The sequence below is a fragment of the Lingula anatina genome, chromosome 7, assembly GCF_051362555.1.
Source record: "Lingula anatina isolate TDL-2025a chromosome 7, LinAna3.0, whole genome shotgun sequence".
Classification (NCBI taxonomy): Eukaryota; Metazoa; Brachiopoda; class Lingulata; order Lingulida; family Lingulidae; genus Lingula; species Lingula anatina.
The window spans coordinates 4,429,493-4,452,390 of NC_141773.1; the positions used below are offsets into that span (position 1 = coordinate 4,429,493).

At 34.3% G+C, this 22,898-nt stretch overlaps 2 protein-coding genes across 5 annotated transcripts; one reads left to right on the forward strand and one right to left on the reverse strand.

The window, feature by feature from the left end:
* Positions 1 to 75: 75 nt before the first annotated feature.
* On the forward strand, positions 76 to 14,770 carry LOC106177308 (TBC1 domain family member 23-like). Of its 2 annotated transcripts, XM_087016937.1 has the most exons (18): positions 163 to 223; positions 1,252 to 1,329; positions 5,217 to 5,325; positions 5,788 to 5,893; positions 6,205 to 6,409; positions 6,692 to 6,815; positions 8,122 to 8,246; positions 8,728 to 8,774; positions 9,309 to 9,412; positions 9,601 to 9,735; positions 10,023 to 10,118; positions 10,367 to 10,442; positions 10,768 to 10,905; positions 11,438 to 11,571; positions 11,885 to 11,991; positions 12,514 to 12,593; positions 13,355 to 13,490; positions 14,033 to 14,770. In XM_087016937.1, the coding sequence occupies exons 1-18, from the start codon at positions 195 to 197 to the stop codon at positions 14,304 to 14,306; spliced, it is 2,103 nt and encodes a 700-aa protein (XP_086873063.1). In that variant the 5' UTR covers positions 163 to 194; the 3' UTR covers positions 14,307 to 14,770. The 2 variants fall into 2 exon arrangements, with proteins under 2 accessions (XP_086873065.1, XP_086873063.1); XM_087016939.1 differs by lacking the exon at positions 1,252 to 1,329 and having other exon boundaries at positions 76 to 223; positions 14,033 to 14,769.
* A 781-nt stretch (positions 14,771 to 15,551) lies between these two features.
* Positions 15,552 to 21,750, reverse strand: LOC106177309 (uncharacterized). Of its 3 annotated transcripts, XM_087016942.1 has the most exons (12): positions 21,659 to 21,750; positions 21,006 to 21,124; positions 20,415 to 20,513; positions 19,777 to 19,860; positions 19,202 to 19,312; positions 18,551 to 18,760; positions 18,169 to 18,276; positions 17,944 to 17,980; positions 17,401 to 17,452; positions 17,001 to 17,155; positions 16,584 to 16,730; positions 15,552 to 16,235 (listed from the first exon to the last, which is right to left on the reverse strand). In XM_087016942.1, the coding sequence occupies exons 4-12, from the start codon at positions 19,845 to 19,847 to the stop codon at positions 16,143 to 16,145; spliced, it is 984 nt and encodes a 327-aa protein (XP_086873068.1). In that variant the 5' UTR covers positions 19,848 to 19,860; positions 20,415 to 20,513; positions 21,006 to 21,124; positions 21,659 to 21,750; the 3' UTR covers positions 15,552 to 16,142. The 3 variants fall into 3 exon arrangements, with proteins under 3 accessions (XP_086873068.1, XP_086873067.1, XP_086873069.1); XM_087016941.1 differs by lacking the exons at positions 20,415 to 20,513; positions 21,006 to 21,124; positions 21,659 to 21,750 and adding an exon at positions 20,598 to 20,740; XM_087016943.1 differs by lacking the exons at positions 20,415 to 20,513; positions 21,006 to 21,124; positions 21,659 to 21,750 and adding an exon at positions 20,618 to 20,642.
* Between the last annotated feature and the right edge of the window lie 1,148 nt (positions 21,751 to 22,898).

Consider the following 22,898-nt stretch of genomic DNA (forward strand, 5'->3'; position numbering starts at 1 on the left):
TTTCGCTGCTGTCTGTTTCTTCTGTAAAACTAGAAGTATGATGCAATGTAACACCTTTATATACCTACCCCAACTGCTAACTCGACAAATACTTTACAAAATTATCACTTTTTATCCACATATAATCTAGGTCGCTCCCATTTCCTTTACGACAGCTTAACAAGTACCCAATTCCGTCATACACGTCAACAAATATGGCCGAAGTAGAAGACGATGGAGCCTGGTAAATATTAATAATCTTGTTTTTGTTAACATCCAGGAACAATGTTCTACAGTATCTACTCAGAAGTATCCGTGTGTTTTATTACTTAGGTTGGAGCAATCAATTACAACTTTTCCAACATCTTTTTGAGCGAAAAGTGTCGTTGTATCAAGTGAAAAAGGGGAGGGATCATCTGTCATCTACTTCTTTTTATCTTAGAAGTTAGATTACTATCTCACAAGACAGCGTCCTTAACGTGATGACAGCTAAGATTTTTTAGCGTAAGAATGACATTTAACAAATGGCAGGTTGTTCAAGACGTTCCAGTTTGTGTCATAAACTCATGTAGCGGAATAAAGAGACTGAGCTAAACTAAAAAAAAAGCATTTATTTGTTTAAGCCACAGGTACGACAGTAGATGCGTTTTAGAATTAATTAACTAATTTAAGTGTGGTAAAACTGAGAAATGTGTAGTTCACAAAATATTCTAGAACTGTGTGTTTACTTATTCAAATGGTAGTATGACTCGACCTCACAAGGTCATAAACACAACATTCTACTGTCAGATAAAGGGGAAATCAAATGACCCTTTGTTTAGGAGACAAACAAGCCTGTAGAACTTTCCTTTCTGTTTTTTTTTTTTTTTTTTTTTTTTTTTTTTTTTTTTTTTTTTTTTTAATGGAAATTGTGTCATATGAATTGCAGGCAGTTTCATTAATAACAGAATCGTGATCTCAGTTGATTGGTGTTTCTGCTGCCCTCTCCATCATACATGTAGTCATGAGCTTTTCATCTTTTTCTTACCTGTAGTCTTTGCAGTAAAATGCCATATGATGTAATGAGTCCCTATGTTATAGACAGTGGTCATGATAGTTATAATGATAATTAATTGGCCTTTAAATGATATATATGATAAACTAAAGCCTCCCTATGCTACTGTTTATATGAATACTAGTACACAAATATGAGACATTGTAGTACATTACATGTCAGGTATATTGACAGTGATGTCGCTCATGCAATAACATGGCAGTTGTATTTAAAAACAGGTCTCAAGAAATAGACGAAGAAGATATATTGGATGGACTCCAGCTCCCGTCTCTTCATGAGACAGTTGAGTTTAGAAAGTAAGACTTGTAGCTATCTCAGTATAGCATGGCTGCTCACATACTCACCCATAGACTGTGTTGCATGAGTTTTCTAATTCATTGTGTGTTGGGCTTCATAGTAAAGCACCTTAGTGTCTACAGTGCTGGGTTGCTTGTGAGAACATTTTTTATTTCTCAGGCTGTTTTAATGTCGAATTAACTATTTGGAAGTCTTGTCCATATTTGTGAGCTGTAAACTAGTGTATTTGCATGCAACATGTTTTTTGGTATTTGCTTATTTCCCTTTGTGTAGTTTCTCCTTGTTCATGGCATTTATAGCAGTAGTAAGGTTATGGATACTAGTTCTCTGCTTCTGTTTTCCCTTGTACTGGTAGCTGGCCATGTTCTTGGTTTCTATAGGGACAATGACGCAGGACCTTCTCCATCTTCTTTAACCAATCTGAACTCTGAGCTGTTGATAGGAAATGAGAGACTGATGAAAGATGCACTCATTATTGCCAACTGCATTCCAGTGAATATCAGAACTCCTCAAACTTGCTCTTTAAAAAGATGTACAAAATGTGGCTTGTTTTTCAGAAAATACAGTTTAAAGGTCCTTTCATATTTTGCTTATAAACATTTCCATTTCTTTTAATGAATTGCAAAACTTTGGTTTAAAATTTGAAAAGACTGAATAATAACTGTAATTGTTCAAAATACACTTCAGTTTATTATTTTGAGGAATAAAACTAGTTTAAAGGATCTTTATTGCCCTTTGAAAGAGATTTTCCGTTTCTGTAATCAGTTATGACAGGAAAAGTTGTTAACATCCCACATATGACAATTTTTTTGCATTAGTTTATAATCATTTTTTTTTTTTTGCACAGTGTAAATGATGTTTATGATCATCTTTATTTGAATAATATTCTTTTAGGATGCTTTGCTTAAGTTTCTACTTTTTTTTACTAAACTAATATTTTAAGGAAATAACTGGTTATAGATTAGAAAAGATATTTTCGTGTGCACACAGTACATATAGGTCATGATCATCAACATGACATTCAACATGTATCACCATACTATAAAAAACATTACATTTTTTTGGCTTAGCTTTTTTGAAATGTTCCCTATTGTTCAGCTCTCACGCTAGTTGACAAAATTAGCCCCTCCATTTAGGTAATTGGGGAGATAATCATTACATAGGTATTGAATTTCTATACCTAGCATGCTGTTGAACTGCTGGTCCACCTGTGTTCACTTTACCAGTATCTGATTTCATTCACCTGAGCCCAATACTGCGTAGTGTAGGGAAGAGCACATCCGATGATCATTTGAAACTTTCAAATGACTCATCCAAAATCTTTACTTTTTTGTAACACACATACATAAATCTTTTTAACTCTTGAATCAATAGCCTCTAGTTATATCCACATAAAATAAAAGTTTGGATTAATAATGATTTATGTCAAACTAGTACTTGATTTTATATAAAATGTTTTTAAATTATAGGAATTACATTAGTGAATATAACAGGTTTTTTTTTTTTTTTTTCCACCAGATACTTGATTGAAGGGAAATATTTACTAGTAGGCTATTACAGAATGCAGGTGTTGACTTTCTTTCCTACTCACCAGTGACATCATTAGAAGCAACAAATTGATTGATGTGCAAGGCATGATGTTTTATTTTATTTTTAGAATTATCTGTTTCCTCCCAATAAACTGGTACCCTATTTGATATGTGCTTTGAAAATCAAATTGCCGTGGAAGCAAAGTCTAACAGCAGTGAGTTTTTTAATGAGTAAAAAAGATTACTTGATCATGAAGATAGAAATCAGTCAAACCTTTAAAAAAAAATCTGACTATTAATATCAAGCTAATAAAATTGCCAGCCACCTGTAAAAATAATCTAATATAAATTGATATCAACTGAGCTCAGGATAGGTATCATAAATTAGGAGTAAAAGAAAAAAAAAACATGATGGTGAAAACATCTGGTCAGAATGTACTAGTAACCAAATTATCTGTTTACTCATAGGACTATTATTACTGAACAGAATATCCATTATTCAGTAATGCCCCCATATATTTTATTTAACCTCTATAATTTAATAGTGTTACATAGTTTTTGTTTCCAAGTTTATATTTCCAGTGAGGAGATACAGGAGAAATGATTTCTTTGATTTTCCCTCATGGGGAAAACTGCATTTTGCTTACTTATGTTATTGTCTGACATTTTACTAGTATGGTACATGTGTAGTGTGAAAATCAAGTTTGGTGTTTTTTCATCGCCGATTTATTTATTCCAATTGCTTGAGAACTTGTGTCCCTGTTTTGTCAGTTTCTTCATCTGAATCATTTAAGACTGCAATAAGAAGAATTAGGATACTAGGTTTTATTAGTTTTCCCTGTCATGATGACTTAAATATTGAAATGTTGTGAATCATGCAAGCAGTCTCAGTTCTTCCGTAATATTGATATAAGGCACCCTTTAAGTGCTTTTTAACCTTTACGAAACACTTACTGTACTAAATTTCTATAGCACACACACATATGCACCATGTATGCACACACTCACATACAAACACATATAAGACACACAAACTATCATGCACGCACACACGCACACATGCACGCACACACACACACACAAAGAAAGAGAGAAAATTTTATACTTTATTAAGACCAGATAAACCCATTTTATCCCTCATTCATGTATAATTAACCATATTGCTGTCCTGGATGAGCTGCAGTATGAATATGAAATAGTCGGCTGGTTTCATTTCCTGTCTGTAGAAAGCTGTTGTTGGTTAGCACCATGAAATGTGAATGTGGGAGCTGCCACTGGGACGGGTACGTCTCATCTATTAGGGGGCTTCTTTGTTAGGAAAAAGGGCATTTTGGATTAGTATTCTGATTCTGTTTTTGAGGAAATTACTAATTTTTAAAACATATTAAGGGCATCGTGTATCTGCAGAGTATAACAGGCAGCAGGACTCTTTGTAGCTTGGAAGGGCAATATTTTGGCTTAATTAAGGAAGCAGACTGATTGTTTCAACTAATCTGTCATCAGTCTGACTAAAAACATGATGCAGCTGAATCTTCCAAACCATTCATTGGCAAGAAAAAATTGATCAAATTTGCAAAAGGCTTATCTGACCTTACTAATGGACTCAGGCAGCAGAAGAGTACCAATTATAACATATTTCCAGACTGTTCTTGGTTCTGTATTGGGACTTATGTACTCACTAATTGCCCCGGCCATGGGTTAACAAGCTGCTAACAGCTTTATGATTGATAAGTGTTGCATTTATTCTGTAGTGCAGAATTAATGGGATTTGGCTTATAACAAGATACTAACAGTGGGGAAAATGAGAGTCATGACTTGATATCATTTAATGTGCTGCAATAATGGAAATTAAATATTTGAGGTCTGGTTGTGCTGATAAACATATAGCAACCAATTATTATTATTATTATTATTATTATTATTATTATTATTGCAAAGTGGTAGACATTGGCCTTGGCTTCCTAGTAAATGTTACCTGCATGTGCATCATGATAAAGGACTGTACGTGACATAAAGATGACTGATTCCAGTATTTTGTATTGGGTGATACATTATATGGGATGATATAACTTGAAGATAATTGATTCCAGTAATTTGTATTACATGATACATGTATAAAGGATAATATCACTTTAAGATAACTGATGTCTGTATTGCATGTTGGGTAATCCGAGGATTAAGCTCTTAACAGCAGAATGGGGTGCATTATTATATTGCTATCGTGACAATGCACACATGTACTGGCAAATTGTATTCTCATATTGGTGCCATTAGGTGCTGCTGTGTTATTTTTTTTTTATTTGTCAATTTTTTAGTTGATAGCATGGGTAATCTTTGCAATTTATTTTTGTCTCCAGGATCAAGGATCTTGAGAAAGCTCTCCTTGAGGGCTGTGACTTTGGTATCCTGAGGACAATCTGTCAGGGGAAGCCAGTCCCTGCTCATCTTAGGCCACAAGTATGGAAGGTAGGGAAACACAGCTACTAGTAGACTGCTGCTGCATTGGCTAACACACTGTCATATAGAACACAGTCATACATTTATAACACAATCGCTGTCACATCCAGCACACCTAACAGTGCTAACACACTATTTCAGTCCCTGCTCATCTCAGACCACAAGTATGGAAGGTATAGAACACTGCTAAACTGTTGCTGCCTTGGCTAACACACTGTCATATAGAACACTGGCATATGTAAAACAATCGCTGTCACATCCAGCACACTTTAAAAAAAAAAAATTATTACTGCAAACCTTATAACAAAGGCCCTGGTCATGGTTCAGACTATTTTAAATTCCCTTTTTTACCACATTACACCAGAAAAAAAAGAGAGAAAAAAAAAAAAAAGAAAACCATAAATATAGTTAATCATGACCTATCTGATGAAGAATGAAAAACCTGTGGTGATATTTTGTTGTTTTTTCCAGATCTGTCTGAATATCACAGACACAGATGACACGTTGTCAGGGTTTGATGGGTTGTATGACATGGATGAGCAGAAACAAGTCAGAGAAGACTGTCAGAAGTTAGTAGGTATGTGTAAATTCCAAGGATATGATAAATTCTGATATCGACAGTCATTTATTGTATTCAAATGACTTTTTTTGTACAAAATCAGTGATACAGTGACATGTGAAGTAATCAGTTTTGTTATTTACTTTAATATTTCATATAAGATATAGCTTTTTCAAAATTTTTGAAAAATGCGCTAGCATAAACCTTTTGGTGATTTATGTTTATCAACCCTTTGGTATAAATTTAATATTTACCCACCATAAACTTTTTCACACATTATGAAACAATGCAATCTTAAGAGTAAAACAATACTCACTTTTTCTCTTCAGAAAATCTAGGGAATGAGGAGGAAGATAAAGTATCCATAGTCAGTGACCTGGAGGAAATCATCACTTTTTACTGCAAGTCCAAGAATATAAAGTACTCTAGTGATAATGGCTGGCTGGAGATACTACAACCCATGCTGTCCCTGAAACTCCCCAAGGAAGACCTTTATAATGTCTTTTATGCATTCCTCAACAGATATGTACCAAGGTTGGTAGGATAACATGATAACATTATAATTTATGATGATATGGGGTGTTTCAGGCATTTTCCTCTTTTCCATGCCTTTCTTTCTTTCTTTCTTTCTTTCTTTCTTTCTTTCTTTCTTTCTTTCTTTCTTTCTCAATGATTAATTAATTAATCAATCAGTTAAAGTCTGAGGAGTGATACATTTTCACTTAAAGGTGATGTTTTGAAAACAGTTATCATTTTGTAAATATCAAATATATCACTTAGTTTATACAATTTTATTCTCATTTCTTTATCCCACAGAGAGTGTAAGAAGAATGGTAAGCCATTCCACCTGTTCAGACTTCTCCTGCAGTACCATGAGCCTGAGCTGTGTTCTTTCCTGGACACTAAGAGGGTCACCCCAGACCTGTACGCACACTCCTGGGTGAGGAAAGCAATTATTTAGTATTATATATTAAATAGTAATTATCTAATACATTTCCACATAGCAGTATTGTGTTAGTAATACTTAAAAATGCTGATTCAAATATTTTCAAAGGTAGGTTTTGTGATGAAGAATAATACAAAAATAGTAAAGTCTAGGAAAGAAGAACTTAAAATATAATTAGAATAAGTGTTTTTAAAGTAATGATCATATCTCACTGGGGGGCTGTCGTGACAGATAAAAATATTGTAACAATCTAAATTGTCACCAGATATCCATGGTGTGTAAGCTGCAAACAGAACCAAAACTATTGATTTTCTGTTTATTAATCTAAATTTATTTAGGATAAAGATAGGGTCAATATAAAATTTATCTTCTACGTGGCCCTCTTATCTTTCCCCTTGCCCTATCAACATGTTGCCATGGTAAAAGAAATCACAAGATCTGCCTCATCAAGACACTTAAGAAACCCTGTGCACTGTGTTTTTCATTAGAAAAAAACACAGGAATGAAATTTTTTTCTTGTGGGACAGAATGTAAAGGTTTTTATTGAATTTTGATAAATTGTTTAAAATCAGGATTTGTCTCTGGAATGTGGGAGTAGAGCTTTTCACCCTTAATGAACATATTGTATCCATAGTTAAACTCTGCTTAACACTATACAGTAGCATAGTTAACACCTTGTTATCCTACGGTAATTGCCCAATAAATTTGAACAACATAAATCAATAAATTTCCACAAAAGTTTAACTTGTAAGTAACACTTAAATTATGTGCTACAATAAGTTGAAAAAGTTGGTTTGCTTTATGTTGAGATATTTTTTGGAGTAACTAAATTTTTGAATAATTACCATATTAAATTTCTTAAATGAGTAAAATTGTAGCTTTATCTAACACTGTCACATCAGGATGCAGTAATGACATATCAAACTGTGATCATTCACTGTTCCTGTCGAACAATTAGATCATTGTCAAAACTATTTCAACTACTTCCTTCTTTGCACACTTTTAATGACCTACTGTGAATTTTGAAGAATAAGATTTATCAAGATTTGATTCTGTTTTTATTGTACCTTGGCAACTTGAACACATCTTTTCAGTCCCATCCTGTTTCTTGTGCGTGTAATAATTAACTGTGACTGTGGGAAAATCAGTTTAATTAACATCTATTTATTTCAGTTTCACGGCATCCTGTTAAAAGAGAATTTATTGTATTGTATTTATTTAAGTTGTTTCCTATGTATTTATTGTGAAATATGAATCTCATACAAAGAGTTGTAATGCTTGTAAGATCTGTTTTTTTCAGTTTCGTAGCGTCCTGGCTGGTCCGTCAGACCTAGACGTGATACTGAACATGTGGGACGTGTATCTCCAGCAAGCTGACCCCTTCCTTATGTTTTTCTTATCTCTAGTGATTCTGGTTAATGCTAAGTAAGTGTGGTCTCAGCTGTGTAAAAAAAAACAGGCACGCATGCATGATTGCATGTGCACACACACACACACACACACACACACACACACACACACACACACTTTTTGTCAGAATAAAATAAGTCAAAATTTGACACAGTGATGTGCCATGCCATTTTGGCAGTTATGGAGATTTGTGGAATATTTTTCTGTTAAATTACATGTGCCCCACTAAAGTATACCAAAGCAACCAGGAATCTGTATGAAAGATGTTTTTTGAAATTATTTAAGTGTATTAGCTTGAAATGTAGTCAAATGTAGCTGAATGTTACTTAATGCACACTGAGAACTATTTAGATTTCTATGGGATGATCAGTGAAATTCCATTATTGTAAGAAGTCAGCTGCACAGTTTTAACTTTAAAATGTAACTGAATCAAAGTCATAGGGGTAAATGGATTTGAAATGAGAAGAATAATTTAGATGTCACTGTTTTTTTCCAGAGAACAGCTGGTAGAGATGGAGCAAGAGTCCAAACACTCTATAATTGGTATGTCAGTTATACTTTGTGTTGCATGTTGAATATTGTATTAAATATGTACATATAAAAATTATCAAACACACAATAATATCAGATAAAAATAGCAGAGCTGGATGTCCTTGTTAAACTTCAGTAAATCAAATGCTTTTTTGTAAATTATCCAAATGTATTTGCCAACCTGATAACGTAAAATTGATGAATGAAATTGTCCACAGAAAAGTTTAATGAAATATAGAATGTCTTTCTTAAATATCAAAATGTCTTTGTTGTCTTAAGAAAATGAAAATATATCTTGTTTCTGATTAACATTTCAAACTTATTACATGGGACTCAGCTGGTGAAAAAGTACAGTGATAACTTGTAAATAATAAATATAAATTCACTGTACATGCTGAATTGTCATGTAGACTACATATTATCCAACTGTCTAGTGCATTGAATTGGGCATTAACAGCGAGGGTAATATAATAATTCATTTTATAATAAATTATTTAGTCATGAATTACAAAGATTATAACCATAAATATATTGCTATATTTTTAGAAAAAATAGTAGGATTTCCCAGTGCCCTGGAAGCTGAAGACATTGAAGACTTCTGTTCCTTGGCTCAGTATTATGCATCAAAAACACCCCAATCATTTAGAAGAGTAAGTACATGTATGAGTTGACGTGTCAGTACCTAGAAGTGTGCACTAAAAACTTGTAATTTGTCCAGTTCATTCTGGTTTTGATTTGGCCTGTTTTATTTATCCTTTTGGTTAAAAAATGTGATCAAACCAGTAAAGATGATTATTATTATTATTATTATTATTATTATTATTATTATATATTCCAGGACTACCAGCTCCCTCTCTATGGCAGTAGTGGTATGTCAAGTCACAGAGATGACCAGACAGATATCCAGGTGTCCCAGGCCCTCTGTCTACCTGTCTCTGTGGGGGAGCTCCTACAGGCCAATCAGCTGGGAGGGGTAAGAGAAGGGAGGGGGCTGGCTCTTAGGAAGTGACTTTTGTAACAGTTGCTGTAACTTACCTACTTCTCACAATACATAAATTTTGAAAATTGTGCCAACATAGGAAGCTACTTTTTGCATCTTATATAGATCTTAGATACAACAGATTGTAATGATAATATGAAAAATGTTAACTTCTTTTTTAGAAATTTTATGATTTTTGGTGACTTTATTCAATTTCAAAATATCATATGATGCCTGGATGTCACCCACATTTAGTAAGCAGTTTTTGTATGCTATTTCAGGGAGATGGTGTTAGATATTTTGTAGTTGACTGTCGTCCCGCTGAGCAGTATAATAGTGGTCATCTACCAACAGCTTTCCATCTGGATGCTAACTTGGTAAGTGCACAGTATTCTGTGTAGTTGCAAACGTGAAAAGGGTGTTTGTAAGTTTTAAAAAGGATGTGGCACTTGGGACCATTCTCTTATATGGTAAAACTTGAGTTTATATTGCCCTGTTCAAATCGAAGGCAAAGATTGACTTAAAATGCATTTAAAGACTTCTGAGCTGTTTTGATTTCAAGTAGAACACATTGAATTACAGTAAATAATTAAGTGCTACATATGTATTTCATTACATATTCTAGATGCTTCAAAACCCATTTGAGTTCAACACAGCAGTCCAGGCACTGTTTGCCACACAGAAACAAGCCATTTCAGCAGGTAACTTATGTTTATTATATGTTTATGTGGGTTTGCAAAGGTGCATACATGCACTGTAGATATGTATTAAAAATGCTTTATTATGTGTATGTGTGGGAGTCTGCAGCTGAAACACACACACTCACATGTTTAATGTATTTTACATTTTTGCCCATTTTCAATTGTATAAAATTTTTTTGGTACTAAATTTTTTAATTTATTAAAAAATCTGAGCTAGACCAGACCAGCAGTATTTTAAGGTGAGTTAGTATGTATCTGCAGATATGAAGCAATAAGAAATGGTATATTGATCACTGATTGATTCCTAATCGATTCCTAATTGCAGGTTCAGTAGCAGGAGGGGAGCACCTGTGTTTTGTGGGTAGTGGCAGGGAGGAGGAAGACCAGTATGTTCACATGGTGGTGGCTAACTTCCTGCAGAAACACACAGCATATGTGAGTGTAGCCAGAGGAGGTTATACAGGTGAATAAAGTTTTATACTACTATAAATGGAGAGGTTTTCTTTAAGCAGTGAAAATCTTAAGCTTTGGGAGATAGATGTAAGTGGGTTCAGAGAGCATTTTAATATGTGACAAATACTTGATAAAAATGCTGATAAAAATGTTTAGTATATTTCCATCAGAATTAGATATTATTCTGTTGATTTCACATCCACCATAATTCTATCTGCCATACCTGGTATACATTTGTATTGTCATACATGTGACATTTTGAATATAGCTTTTGCTAAAGGAAAACGCCCACTTTTACTTTAAATTATTACATTAGACACAAGAACTACCTTGGTCTAAAATTAATAACATCCTGTATTGGTTTCATCCATGAAGGAAGCAGGCAAAAGGCGTCATACAAATATCATAGATTTTATTTCAAATGATTACATTAATTTATGTAGTGTTTGGTGCCCTTGTGATCTAAAAGGGAGAATGTCCGTGATCAAATGACACATCCTCATGACTATTACTCTTTACATCCATTATTCTTTAATTCCCAGCTATCCATGAGTCACTGAAGGGGAACCTGGCAGAGGGCATCAAGGACCACAACCCCAAGTCTTGTATAGTGTGCAATCCAGATGCCCCTGAGGCTGCTGCAGATATAGACTCCACTGAGGAGTTTGGGGAAAAGGTGTGTGAGAAGTTATAAAGAAGGGGCAGCCAAAACTTTAATTTTAACCATTTCCAAGTATTTTTGTACAAGTTCTTATTTTGTCTTTTGTCTTTTCTTAAAGAAATAGATTCTGGATATAATAGAAAACAGTTTTTTTCTGCCACAGTTTTATAGAACTTTTTAATGTAAAGATTCTTATTCTTATATGTGCTATTGCTTGCAAAGAACTCAAAAGCTAGAACAGAAACGAGACCTTCAGACTATTATTTTCATATGTACGTTTTCTTTCATGTGATGTTAATTATAATTTGGTTAACATATTTATTTACAGAAAATATCCTTCAGAGAGAAATTTTCTGCCTTGAAATCAAAATCAGCAGAAATGAGGGAAAAGCTAGTTAGTTATATTAAAAATGAACACCAAGGTGCAGAAGAGAGGTGAGCAGATGTGATCATGTGCTGCCATCTTTTGGCTATGCATGACACTATAATACCTGTACATTTAGGTCTTTCAATGTTGATTCAACACACTGGATCACCTGACACAACCACACTTTTTAAAGCTTATGTACACAAACCTTATCTACCTAGCAATTAAAATATATTTCTTTAAATATGCCTTATACAGGTGACAGTTAATGCAGTTAAGAGTGCCTGGTTAATTAAGTTTTTAACATTCATTTAAACTTTCATTATGTCCTGTTTGGTTTGAGAATCGTTAGACTGATACTGGTAACAAGTGCTAAGCTTGGTAGAAAACTTTCTTGTTGTTGAACATTTTTCATAGCCTTTTGTTTATTGTACATTCCAACTGTTTTTAGTCACACGAAATAATGCAATACTACAGATGGAGCCTTTCTGAATTACACAGCATTATATTTGCTTATAAAACCATGTGGTGCTGTTACAACCAATACTTTGATCTCCAGTCATGATGATTAATATGCTGATTGTTTTCAGACATGTTAGCAGTGCAGACAAAGTAGGCAAACGCTACAGAAACATGGCCAATGTATTTACAATAGATGACGACGATGATGGTAAGTTTTTACCTTGGCAAGATATTTGTTCAGAAAAACTTACCACTTGACAGTTGTTTTCCACCCACAACATGTCTTAGACCCCATTCCCAGAGATTAGATCGATCCAAACTAGATCGACCTAACTCCCTAGGGGTTCACGCTAAATAGCTGTCAGCCGAGCGGGCACGAAAGTTAATTACCCCCTTACAGCTTGTAGTAGGCGGGACGGACATTTAAGCCGGATTATCTGACAGTAATCTAGTGAGACTCCCCATGGGGATAGATCTAAATGTCTGGGAAAACGCCCTTAACATCATATTTATCAATTAAAGTTGATGTATTGTCTGTATGTCACATCAAGATGATCTAAATTTAGCTGTGAAATGAGTTTTAAATTGTCTCTTGTGTATTGATGGTAAAAAACTAAATTGTTTCTGTATAAACGTTAACAAGACAGTCATCTGATCATTGCATTGTGTTTGTGTGTGTGCGTGCATGCATGTGTGTGTGATTATTCTATACAGAAAAGTGTTCAATTTTCTCATCAGGCAAACCATGGTGTCTGTCAGGAACTGAAAAAGAACATTTGTTAGCTCAAATATATTTTATTTTTCCAGTCATTTGCTCATCACAGAGAGTCACATTGCACTGTGATGAAGGGCTGAAAGCTCATGCATACATGTATAAGGTGAAAAACTCATCAAGTTTCTGTAGAAACAAATTACTGGTACTTTTTTCGCCATGTTGTGCACACGATACTATTTATCTCTTTCTTTCAGATGAACTTCCTAATACTGCTGACTCTGATGATGACAGGAAGGAGACGGTGCATATAGATACATGGCGGGGAAGGTCTGATGTACTCCATGCTTTTAAATGTAATCAAGTCATAGACAGTGGCCATATGTTTGAAAGGTATGTGGTGATAAAATACTTATGTAACCAAGTCAAAGATAGTGGCCATATGTTTAAATGGTGTGTGGTGATAAAATATAATCAGGTTTGAAAATTGCAATGTGTTAGTAAAGTTTATGTCAGTTGTATATAGTCTTATATATTTCTAGTATTTCTAATATGCGAGTATCCTTATATTTGTGATATCCATGTATATAGCACTGCACATTTGATCATACAGATACTGTACATTCTGACCATAAGGGCTGATAGTACTAGAGTTAGAGTAGTGCTGAAATTAATTGTAAGAAAAGGAATTACAGTTCCTTTCTTATTATGTCACTGGTATTGATCATCTTTATATTGCTGTTATTTTATACAATTGCATGTACTTCTGCATATTATGACATTCTCATATATGTACAGTACCAGTGTGTGTGTTTGTGTGTGTGCGTGCATGCATGTGTGTGTGATTATTTTCTGATCAGGCAAACCATGGTGTCTGTAATGAACTGAAAAAGAACATTTGTTAGCTCAAATTATATTATATTTTATTTTTCCAGTCATTTGCTCATCACGGAGAGCCACATGTACGTTTTAAGGGACATCCCAAACAAAAAAGGAATGGCACTCATCATGCACAGGCGCCCTCTGGCAACCATATTAAAAATAACCTCAAAGAAGAAGCTCCCCGAGTTAATCTCATTCAAGTATGGGACAAATGGAGAGGAAATGAAAATTACAGACGTTGACAGGTTTCTGATACAGGAGGCCGGAGAAGCTACAAAAGTTATTAAAAGACAGATTATGAAAGTCCTGGATATGTTGGACACGTAAAAGGGGGGTGGCTTAATAAATCTATGTGTCTTGGAGCGTATAGATAGGGATGTAGCTTATCTTGTCACATGTCAGAACACATTATCTTAACATGGGGCGGATTAAAATTCATGACTGCTTAAAGAATGGTTATGTTAACCACTTTTGGGAGATACATAATTTAAGATTGCTGTCCACTTAGGAGGAGTTGCTTTGTTATTGTCCTAAAATGCTTGTATCCATAAATGTGTTACAATTTATGAAAAGGAAATACAAATGAGTTAAACTTTTTTAGTCAGATATGGGTAGAAAAGGAGTAGATGGAAATTGTGTACCACTGAGGCTGAATGGTAGCTACTATGCCAAGGTTTCACTGTATAATCTTGTGAGAAAAAAAAAAGCAAGGGTTTTATCCAAATTTGCAGATCCAACAAGGTGTCCTATATGGATTTTGAGACATCAGATTTCAACTGACACGGGCTTATGTTATGATCTTTTATTAATCGTGACTGGACAGTTCTTGTAGTGTTGTTTTGTCAAAAAGAAGACTTAAACCTAAACCTGACCAGGTTTAAGCTTGGCTTACCATAGAACAGACCTCCACAGATCTATGACATTTTATGATCTTCACATTTTACTTTCTACAAAAGATGGAACACATTCATTTTGGCGTGACATATTTCTTCATGTAATGGTGATGTTGAAATACCAGGCTGAGTGCTTCTGCTAAATACAAAATATAATATACGAAAAAATGACGTTAGACTTGGAATATTTCCACCTGACTGATGAAGGAAATAGAACATTGTGATTATTACCATCTATCATACTCAAGTTAACATCAATTTAACACTATATTTGAGCACATTTTAGTTCAAAACAGCACTGCTTAATTCTTAACAGTCATGGTACTTTTTTTGGTTCATGTGATGTGCAGGGTTATCTTTGATATAATAGTAACAATTATAGACACGTTCCATATCGCTTTCTCATAGTTAACATGTAACTGGAAAACGTGTTCAAAATTGCATCTTGCAGGTGTGTTATAGTTGTGGTGACATATCAAAGACCTTTTAAGTGAAATGTTTCTTGCACAATCATCAATGCTTTACATTATTTGGAACTGTGCAATAAATGTCAAAATTATGCTAAAATATTTTAAGAGGTTACACCTCTGTTTAGAGTTGTGTTCTTGTTAACCCTTTTCAAATACAGCAGTTTTTGTTGGCTTGATTTAGCACATAAAATCATGGTTGAACAAGTGCATGTTAACAATAATTTATTAATTCATTTTGTAACTGGATTTAATATGTTTGTACATATATTATGTGGTAGATACGATGTACATGTGTAAATAAAATGCATTTACATTTTGTCTGCTATGTTCCGTTGTCTTTTCTGTTCATTTCTATACACTAAATATTACACATAGCTTCAACTACTGAGTTTAAATTGCTGAAAAATTACTACACATTCATGACATTCATTTTATAATCCGTTTCTTGTAAATTAGATATTTTTGCTTAAAGTCCGGTACATTCTCTAAAACCATCACCAGTTTCATCTTTATAATTTTCATACATATAATGCTGCCCAAGTGCATGCTATCCAAAAGCTCCTTTGCAAGGCACACACAATCTCTTTCTGTTTCAATAGCTTTTGTTGAAGAAAGACGTATCAAGCCTTCACATTAAACCAGTATTTCAATATCTGATGCTGAGCACATTGAAAATGAAACAGAGGAATCTCCAGTGAAGTGCTGATGACCCCCCTGTCAAGTCTCATCTTGGGGCATGCTTCACCACCATCGCCATCTATTTTCCTGAACATGAGACATTACCCAGGGTTTCACTGTGCTCACACCATAGCCTCTCCTTCTAGTTTCTTCCTCCTGTATTCTGCAACTTTCTTCTTCCATCTCTCCATCTTCTCTTCAGCACTTACACAAAGCTGAAAAATGTTGATAAAAAAAAAATTCACAAGCTGAAGATGAATTTCTCATACCTACATTGTATCAATCTGAGACCGAGCAATTGCAAAGAATAAGTACAAATATCTCAAAATCAACATTCAGCTGTCATTTTCAAATGCCAAAAATTGTCTAACATTATTCGGTTAAAAACATAATGTTACCTGAAGTAACTAACAAATTTCTAATATTATATTTGCAGTTACTGATGAGTTGCTGAATACAGACATTATACAGTATAACAGTTGTTTAGAAATAATTGCAAGGCAACTCAAATTAATTGTTGCAGAAAATCTCAAAGTGCCTTTTCTGAAATGAGAGCAACTTACACTAGGATGTAAAAGAGAACCAGTGGCTCTGTACACTATCTTGCCAGAAGTCTCTGTGTTAGGTTCTTTCTTCACCGTTGTAAAGCTGGAGTAACTGCGCCCAAATATAGCACTCTCATGGGCTCCTTGTTTCTGCTGCACTGTGGTCTAGAAATACACAAGTGTTTACTTGTTACAGTAAAATTGCTTACTGGTCAGAGTAAAATGAAAACATCCATCCATCTTCAAAGCAATTCTTAAAGAATGAATGAAATGCATTCAGTAATTCTATACATCAAGGGTTTCACCACCTCCAGTTCAGAGATCCTATCATATTTAAATACAATACATAAATTCTTATTATATGATTTAAATCATTTGACATTAATGTTACAATTATTGCATCCAACAATGTTCTGAAGCAGAATAAACACTTACATCTTTAGATGACCCTGATGTGAAAGTTTGTGGAACAAAACCTTGCTCCTCAATCTCCTCTATGGCTTTCTGGCGTTCCAGCTGGTCTGTAAGCTCCATGGCACGAGTCCTGCCTTCTATCAAACCCTGGGCCTTCAGCTTGTTGTCTGCATCAGCTGAAATGGTCACAGTTAAACTTGAATAAAGTCTTTACATTACACCTTCATAGCTATCCCTCCACACCCTAGTTAGCTACAAAACATCTCAGCATTTTTCACAACTAAATAATTAAATAACCAAAACATAATTGTTAATCAGCCGGAAGTTTCACAAGAAAATTTTATTTGATTGTAATTATTATATAAGCATATTTTGCTAATATCTTAAATACAGCTGTCTGTCAAGATTAAAAAAAACTTGCCTGCTGCCTTCAGTGCCATCTGTAGGCGAATCTTGTTTTGTTCTGCAGGGTCCTGTAACCAATATAAAAACAATAAATATTATGTACAAGTTAATGTTCATTCTGATTCAATGTTATCTTTGTGTTATCATAATGCAATGTATGTGGACTGAAAGTCAGAAGTCAGGACTTGCTTACTTTTGTGCCTTCAAGCTATTAGCGAAACAGTGACAAAGCCCTGCTTACTAGGCATTACCAATAACCCACAACAACCACACAAAATGTTAACACATTTTAATAAAAGTTATAAATTTTAAAAATTTAGAAGCTGTGTCAATATAGATCTGCATATGAAATAAGGGTAGGATATGGGGGAAACTGAAGTGTGAAGAGAAAATAAATTTTGCTTCGGAAGTTCCTTGGGCTTGTTCAATCTAGAAGCTGATTCAGAAGCTGACCTCTCCCCACCCAAACCCCAGCCCAACCACACCCCCAATCCACCCCTTCCAGACCTCCCCACAATTCCCCACCATGTACTCAGAGTGATCTGCACAGTCTACATACCAGGTCCTGGAATCCTGGGATATCACTACAAGGATCACTGAAACAATAAGAATAAATACTCACTGATATGCACAGAAAAAATTGTTATATTCTGAAAGGGTATGCAATAGAATAATTTGTCTAAGGATTTAATTTTTTGAAGATATAATAGATATAAAAGGACAAGTAGTCAAAAATCTACTAAGTCAAATCAATTTTAGTGATATGCTTGCGAACTCACTGTACCTTGTTGGCACTTTAATTTCCTTCGTAGATTCCCTGCTTCTTGATCTTTGATATCTGTCTCGTGACCTAGATCTTGATCTTCTTGATCTTTCTCTGGATCTACTTGACCTACAAAGACAGCATTGGCATGTGGTTTAAGTTTAGGATTATTTTATTTACATTTTCTGAAATTAATATTTTCTATGTTTTTTCGAAAATAGAATGACACTATATATGATCTCATTCACAATAATTACACGCTTTTTGCAATACTCTTACAGAGAGATATTGTGGATCAAATATGTATTTGCCTTGACTTTCAATTCATGACACAATCAAGAACACAAAAACACTATTTGTCCTAGTTTTGTGCTTTTGAAAAAAATATAAGAAAATATCTTACCTTCTTGATCTTCTTTCTCTGCTTCTTGACCTTGACCTCCTATCTCTACTTCTTGACCCTGACCTCCTTTCTCTACTTCTTGACCTTGACCTTCTCCTGCGATCTAAACTTCTTGACCTAGACCTTTTTCTATATTCTAGACTCCTTGACCTAGATCTTCTTCTCCGTTCTGTGCTTCTTGACCTTGACCTCCTTCTTGAGTCTTTACTTCTGGAGAAATAGAAAAATAAAATCAAATTCACTACTTCAAATTAAATTCACCAGTGGCTCTTACACCAAGTAACATTATAAATACCTTCATGATACCTAAGTGGTTGTTTAATTTGTTACCAGTCTTTGTTGTAACCTTGGTTGGACATCTTAAAACTGATGCATATCATAATTTAGGTTAGGGAACTAACCTTAACATAATGTGCTACAGAGTGTAAATAATTAAAGATGGATACTGGAGATTCAGTCATTTCACAGTCTTAGATCAGTCTTAAATCTAAATTGTCAAACAGCTTCTCATCAAAAACTTTTCTTTTGATATTGTAGGATGATGAAATAAGTTGACAAAACAAAAGAAGTAAAACCTTTTAGCTGTTACATAAAAAAGAAAATATAACCAACTATTTAATTATGCTCATATCTAGATTTCTAGGGAACTACCTTTCTGTTGACCTACTCCTTGAACGAGATCTCTTCTTACTCTTGGACTTCTTGGATTTCTTGTGTTTTGACTTCTTGGAATATGAACTCTGACTGTCAGGAGAATAGGATCTAAAAAGATAAAGTTGAGTTTAAGTTTTCAAAGTAACCAACCCTGCACTGTTGCTCAACTTGTTATAGTCATTTTATTTTAAAACCAAAGGCAGCATGTTTATACTAATGGTGCTTCATCTTTTTATGCAAGTAAAATATTATACAAAAAAATACATAATACAATTTAAATCTAAAAACAGCTAAACATATGAAATATCCAATTTTCACAATGTAACTGAAGTTACCAAAAACTACAAAAAAAAAAAAAAAAAAAAAAAAAAAAAAAAACTACTGCTGTATCATAACTTCTGTCTGATGTGTACATAGCTCTGTAGTTACACGGCTCTAGATTTTGTGGAATATATACTATAATAATTTGCAACTATGCAAAATCTCATTCATAGTCAGTAAGTGCTAAAAACAGTGTGACTTTCTTGGTAAATAAAGGCCCTGAGATTTACATGTACATAACTGAACCATACCTAGATCTACGTTTCTTTTTCTGCTTTGAACGACGATCGTCTTCACTATCAGAGTCTGAATGTCTGCCCATCACTGTGATATTCCTAAAATACATGAAAAAAAGCATTTCTTCACAACCAGAAAGCTACTTTCAATCAATATAAAGCAACTGATGTACATAATTCTTATGGAAATATGAAGAGGTCCAGGGTTGATTGAAGTGCCCAGATATTTTAATTCTTTCTTGCATAAATCTTGCTTTTAACTATGCAGTAACAACTAGTATATTTAACACAGTAATGCATTCTTAAAACCAAGCTTAATAGTATGTAGTCACAGCAAGACAATACTGCAAATTGTGTCACGGGTGCCTGCGACTAAAACAGAAAAAAAAGCCGCATATTCCATGATACTCTCAGTATATTGCACATAAATCTTGTGCACAAGTAGCAGACAAGTGGAGATCACTGACCGGGTAAATTATAACATCGGGTTATCGAGTCATTCATGTGGGTCAGACTACCAAGTAAACCTTCAGCTTAGGCATACGTGAAAATGACCTTATTGTCTTATTGTTTAGATGAAAATACGCTGATAACCTGTCACTTATCACTCCAAAACAAACCTTTTCAATGGGGACAAATTATGCCGAACTCACGTTAGCCCTGCAGTATCAATATGGGTCTCCGTCTCTAAAGAGCGCGCATCTTTATTCAATACGGTACCAACAACAGGTTACAGGAAAATTACAGCATATCTATTTGCAAAGGAAGAAAAAAAAATTATTTTGCATAATTATCTGGACTCAAAATGAATTAAATAGTAAATTATGGCTTTTTACCCTGATTAATTGTTTCTGACCTGGACGAAGAAGAAGCGGACTACAGGCGGTCCATTCTGAGTGACATCAGGGGGAGTGAGTTCATTCCATCTGAGGGGCGAACGGCGGGGCAAGTCCACTTCATTTGAGTGGTGACTGTGTAGAAATAATTCTTTAAAAGGTATTCTATAAAATGCTCAAACTCAATTATTTACAAAATACTGGGCATATTAAAAACTTTTAAACCTGTTACTGTAGAAATCATCAATCCCAAACACAATACTTACAGTTCAGTTTTAGCAGATTAAATTTGAAAGTGACCTGACAGTTATCAAGTCTTTATAATTTTACCTCTTTTCCTTTATTATATTTACTATCTTTATGGTCATTATTTCATATCAAAATGAAAAAAAAAAAACACGGAATTACAAACGTATTTATTCAGTTTTAATATAAAAGATGCACGAATGTGCGTAGGGTTCCAGAACGTGAAAGTCTTGGTTGCTAGCAGGCGCGTGACGTGCAGTACTCAGTATCTCAGTGGACCTCTGAAATGAAAAAGTAATGTTAATAATATCTGACTAAACGGGCAGGTTTGGAAAATACGGCTAAATTAGTAATGCATTTTACATCAAAGAGAAGAGGGCACTTGAAATGATGTGGGTGTTTACTGACTTGAAAACACTTTTACAGGTACATGCATAATAATATTAACAAATCTAAAAAAACTAATTTAAAATTGATAAAAAGAAATGAAACCTCAAAGAGACAAAAGTAACCATTAGATTATTCAAATCAAACTTTGACCATAAAACTGATGTACATGTTGATGGGGCACACTTGTCTTTGGATCAAAGCCTCACAACTGTGACAAGTACGGTATTATCATCTAAATTAGCCGTGATCTTTGAGGTAATATTCCCGTTTACTAATATGCTGGCTAAAACTCTGAGTGACATAAAAGAAAGACAGGCAAAATATAACAAAGAATAGTAACATAAATACTTGTCGTAAATTTCTTGCATTCTTTCACGCTTTTTCTGTCTACTGGCAGAGGTAACTGAAGAAAAAGTGATACTTACAAAACATGGATTTGCTTCTACACCTCATAAAAGCTCGACCTTGCGACTGCACCACACATGTTGTTGCTTCTTCACTCAACTGTGTCCTACTGTAAAGTGAGCGTTTGGGAAGACAGCTCCCACTACGATGAGCAACTTATTGTTATGCAAGTTACCGACAGGTATGGCTCATTTTAGGCGAGGGACTGTGGCTGGCAATGTTCACAAACGTTTACGGTCAAATACATGGACATGTAGATTTGACTGAAGTCCACTTGTTGTTAAAATACACCTATTTATTCCACAAAATACTGCGCATTCGTCTTCCATCCTGCATTTTCATATTTCTTGCATCAGTGATCATTACTCGCCCCCACTCCACCCTTACATTTACATTAAATTTTGCAACGATTACCCGTAAAGGCGGTTGCCGGAACTAATATCCAGAGGTTGAATTAATCAGAGATAAATTTCACCGCGGCGCTTTTCTCGTCTTTTTTATTTCAAATTTGGAATTATATATATATATATATTATTTTGAGCAATTCGCATCGCAAACTGTGTAATCTTTAAGCGCTTTGTTTTTTTTTTATTCAAACCCACCCTTTTCAAATAACCTTCACTTAAAGAATCTTTCGATGAGAACATACAAGGAAGGAGTTGTCAAAGATTGACCAAGACGAGAACAGGTACAGGAAATAAGTACCTCCTCAAAACTGTGCCAACCGCTGAAATAACCTGTATCTTTTACACATTTATTTGAAAAACAACCTCTCTCTTAAAGGAAAAAACTCATCCGTGCATTAAGTCCTTATTATAATTTTTATTTTCATCTAAATAATTGTTTAGGTTTTCTATTTTCTCGAAGATGACGTCACCTCACAACCCATGGTCGTTTGGGAGAAAATATCATAAAAAGATCACATCGGTCATAACTTTTTGATTATAAGTATTTCGTATTAGTTAATACAGAACTGTCACTATGCACCCGATCTAGGCAGAAAAAAAAAAAAAAAAACTGATCACCTTTAATAAAACAAGTTGCGCTCTACGTTACAACAAAAGGAAGCTATTTGTATGCAAGAAATCACTGATATTCTCCCAATATACACCCAACTTTCTTAGCATTTTGTCTTTCCTACTTTCGGTTAGCTTGAAAAGTGTCTGCTGAGGAAACTCGCAATACAAGACCATGAAAGATACGGAGTACACCCTTTTTCTGTGTTTTCTATTCTTATTTTCATGATTTCCTTTTAAGAAA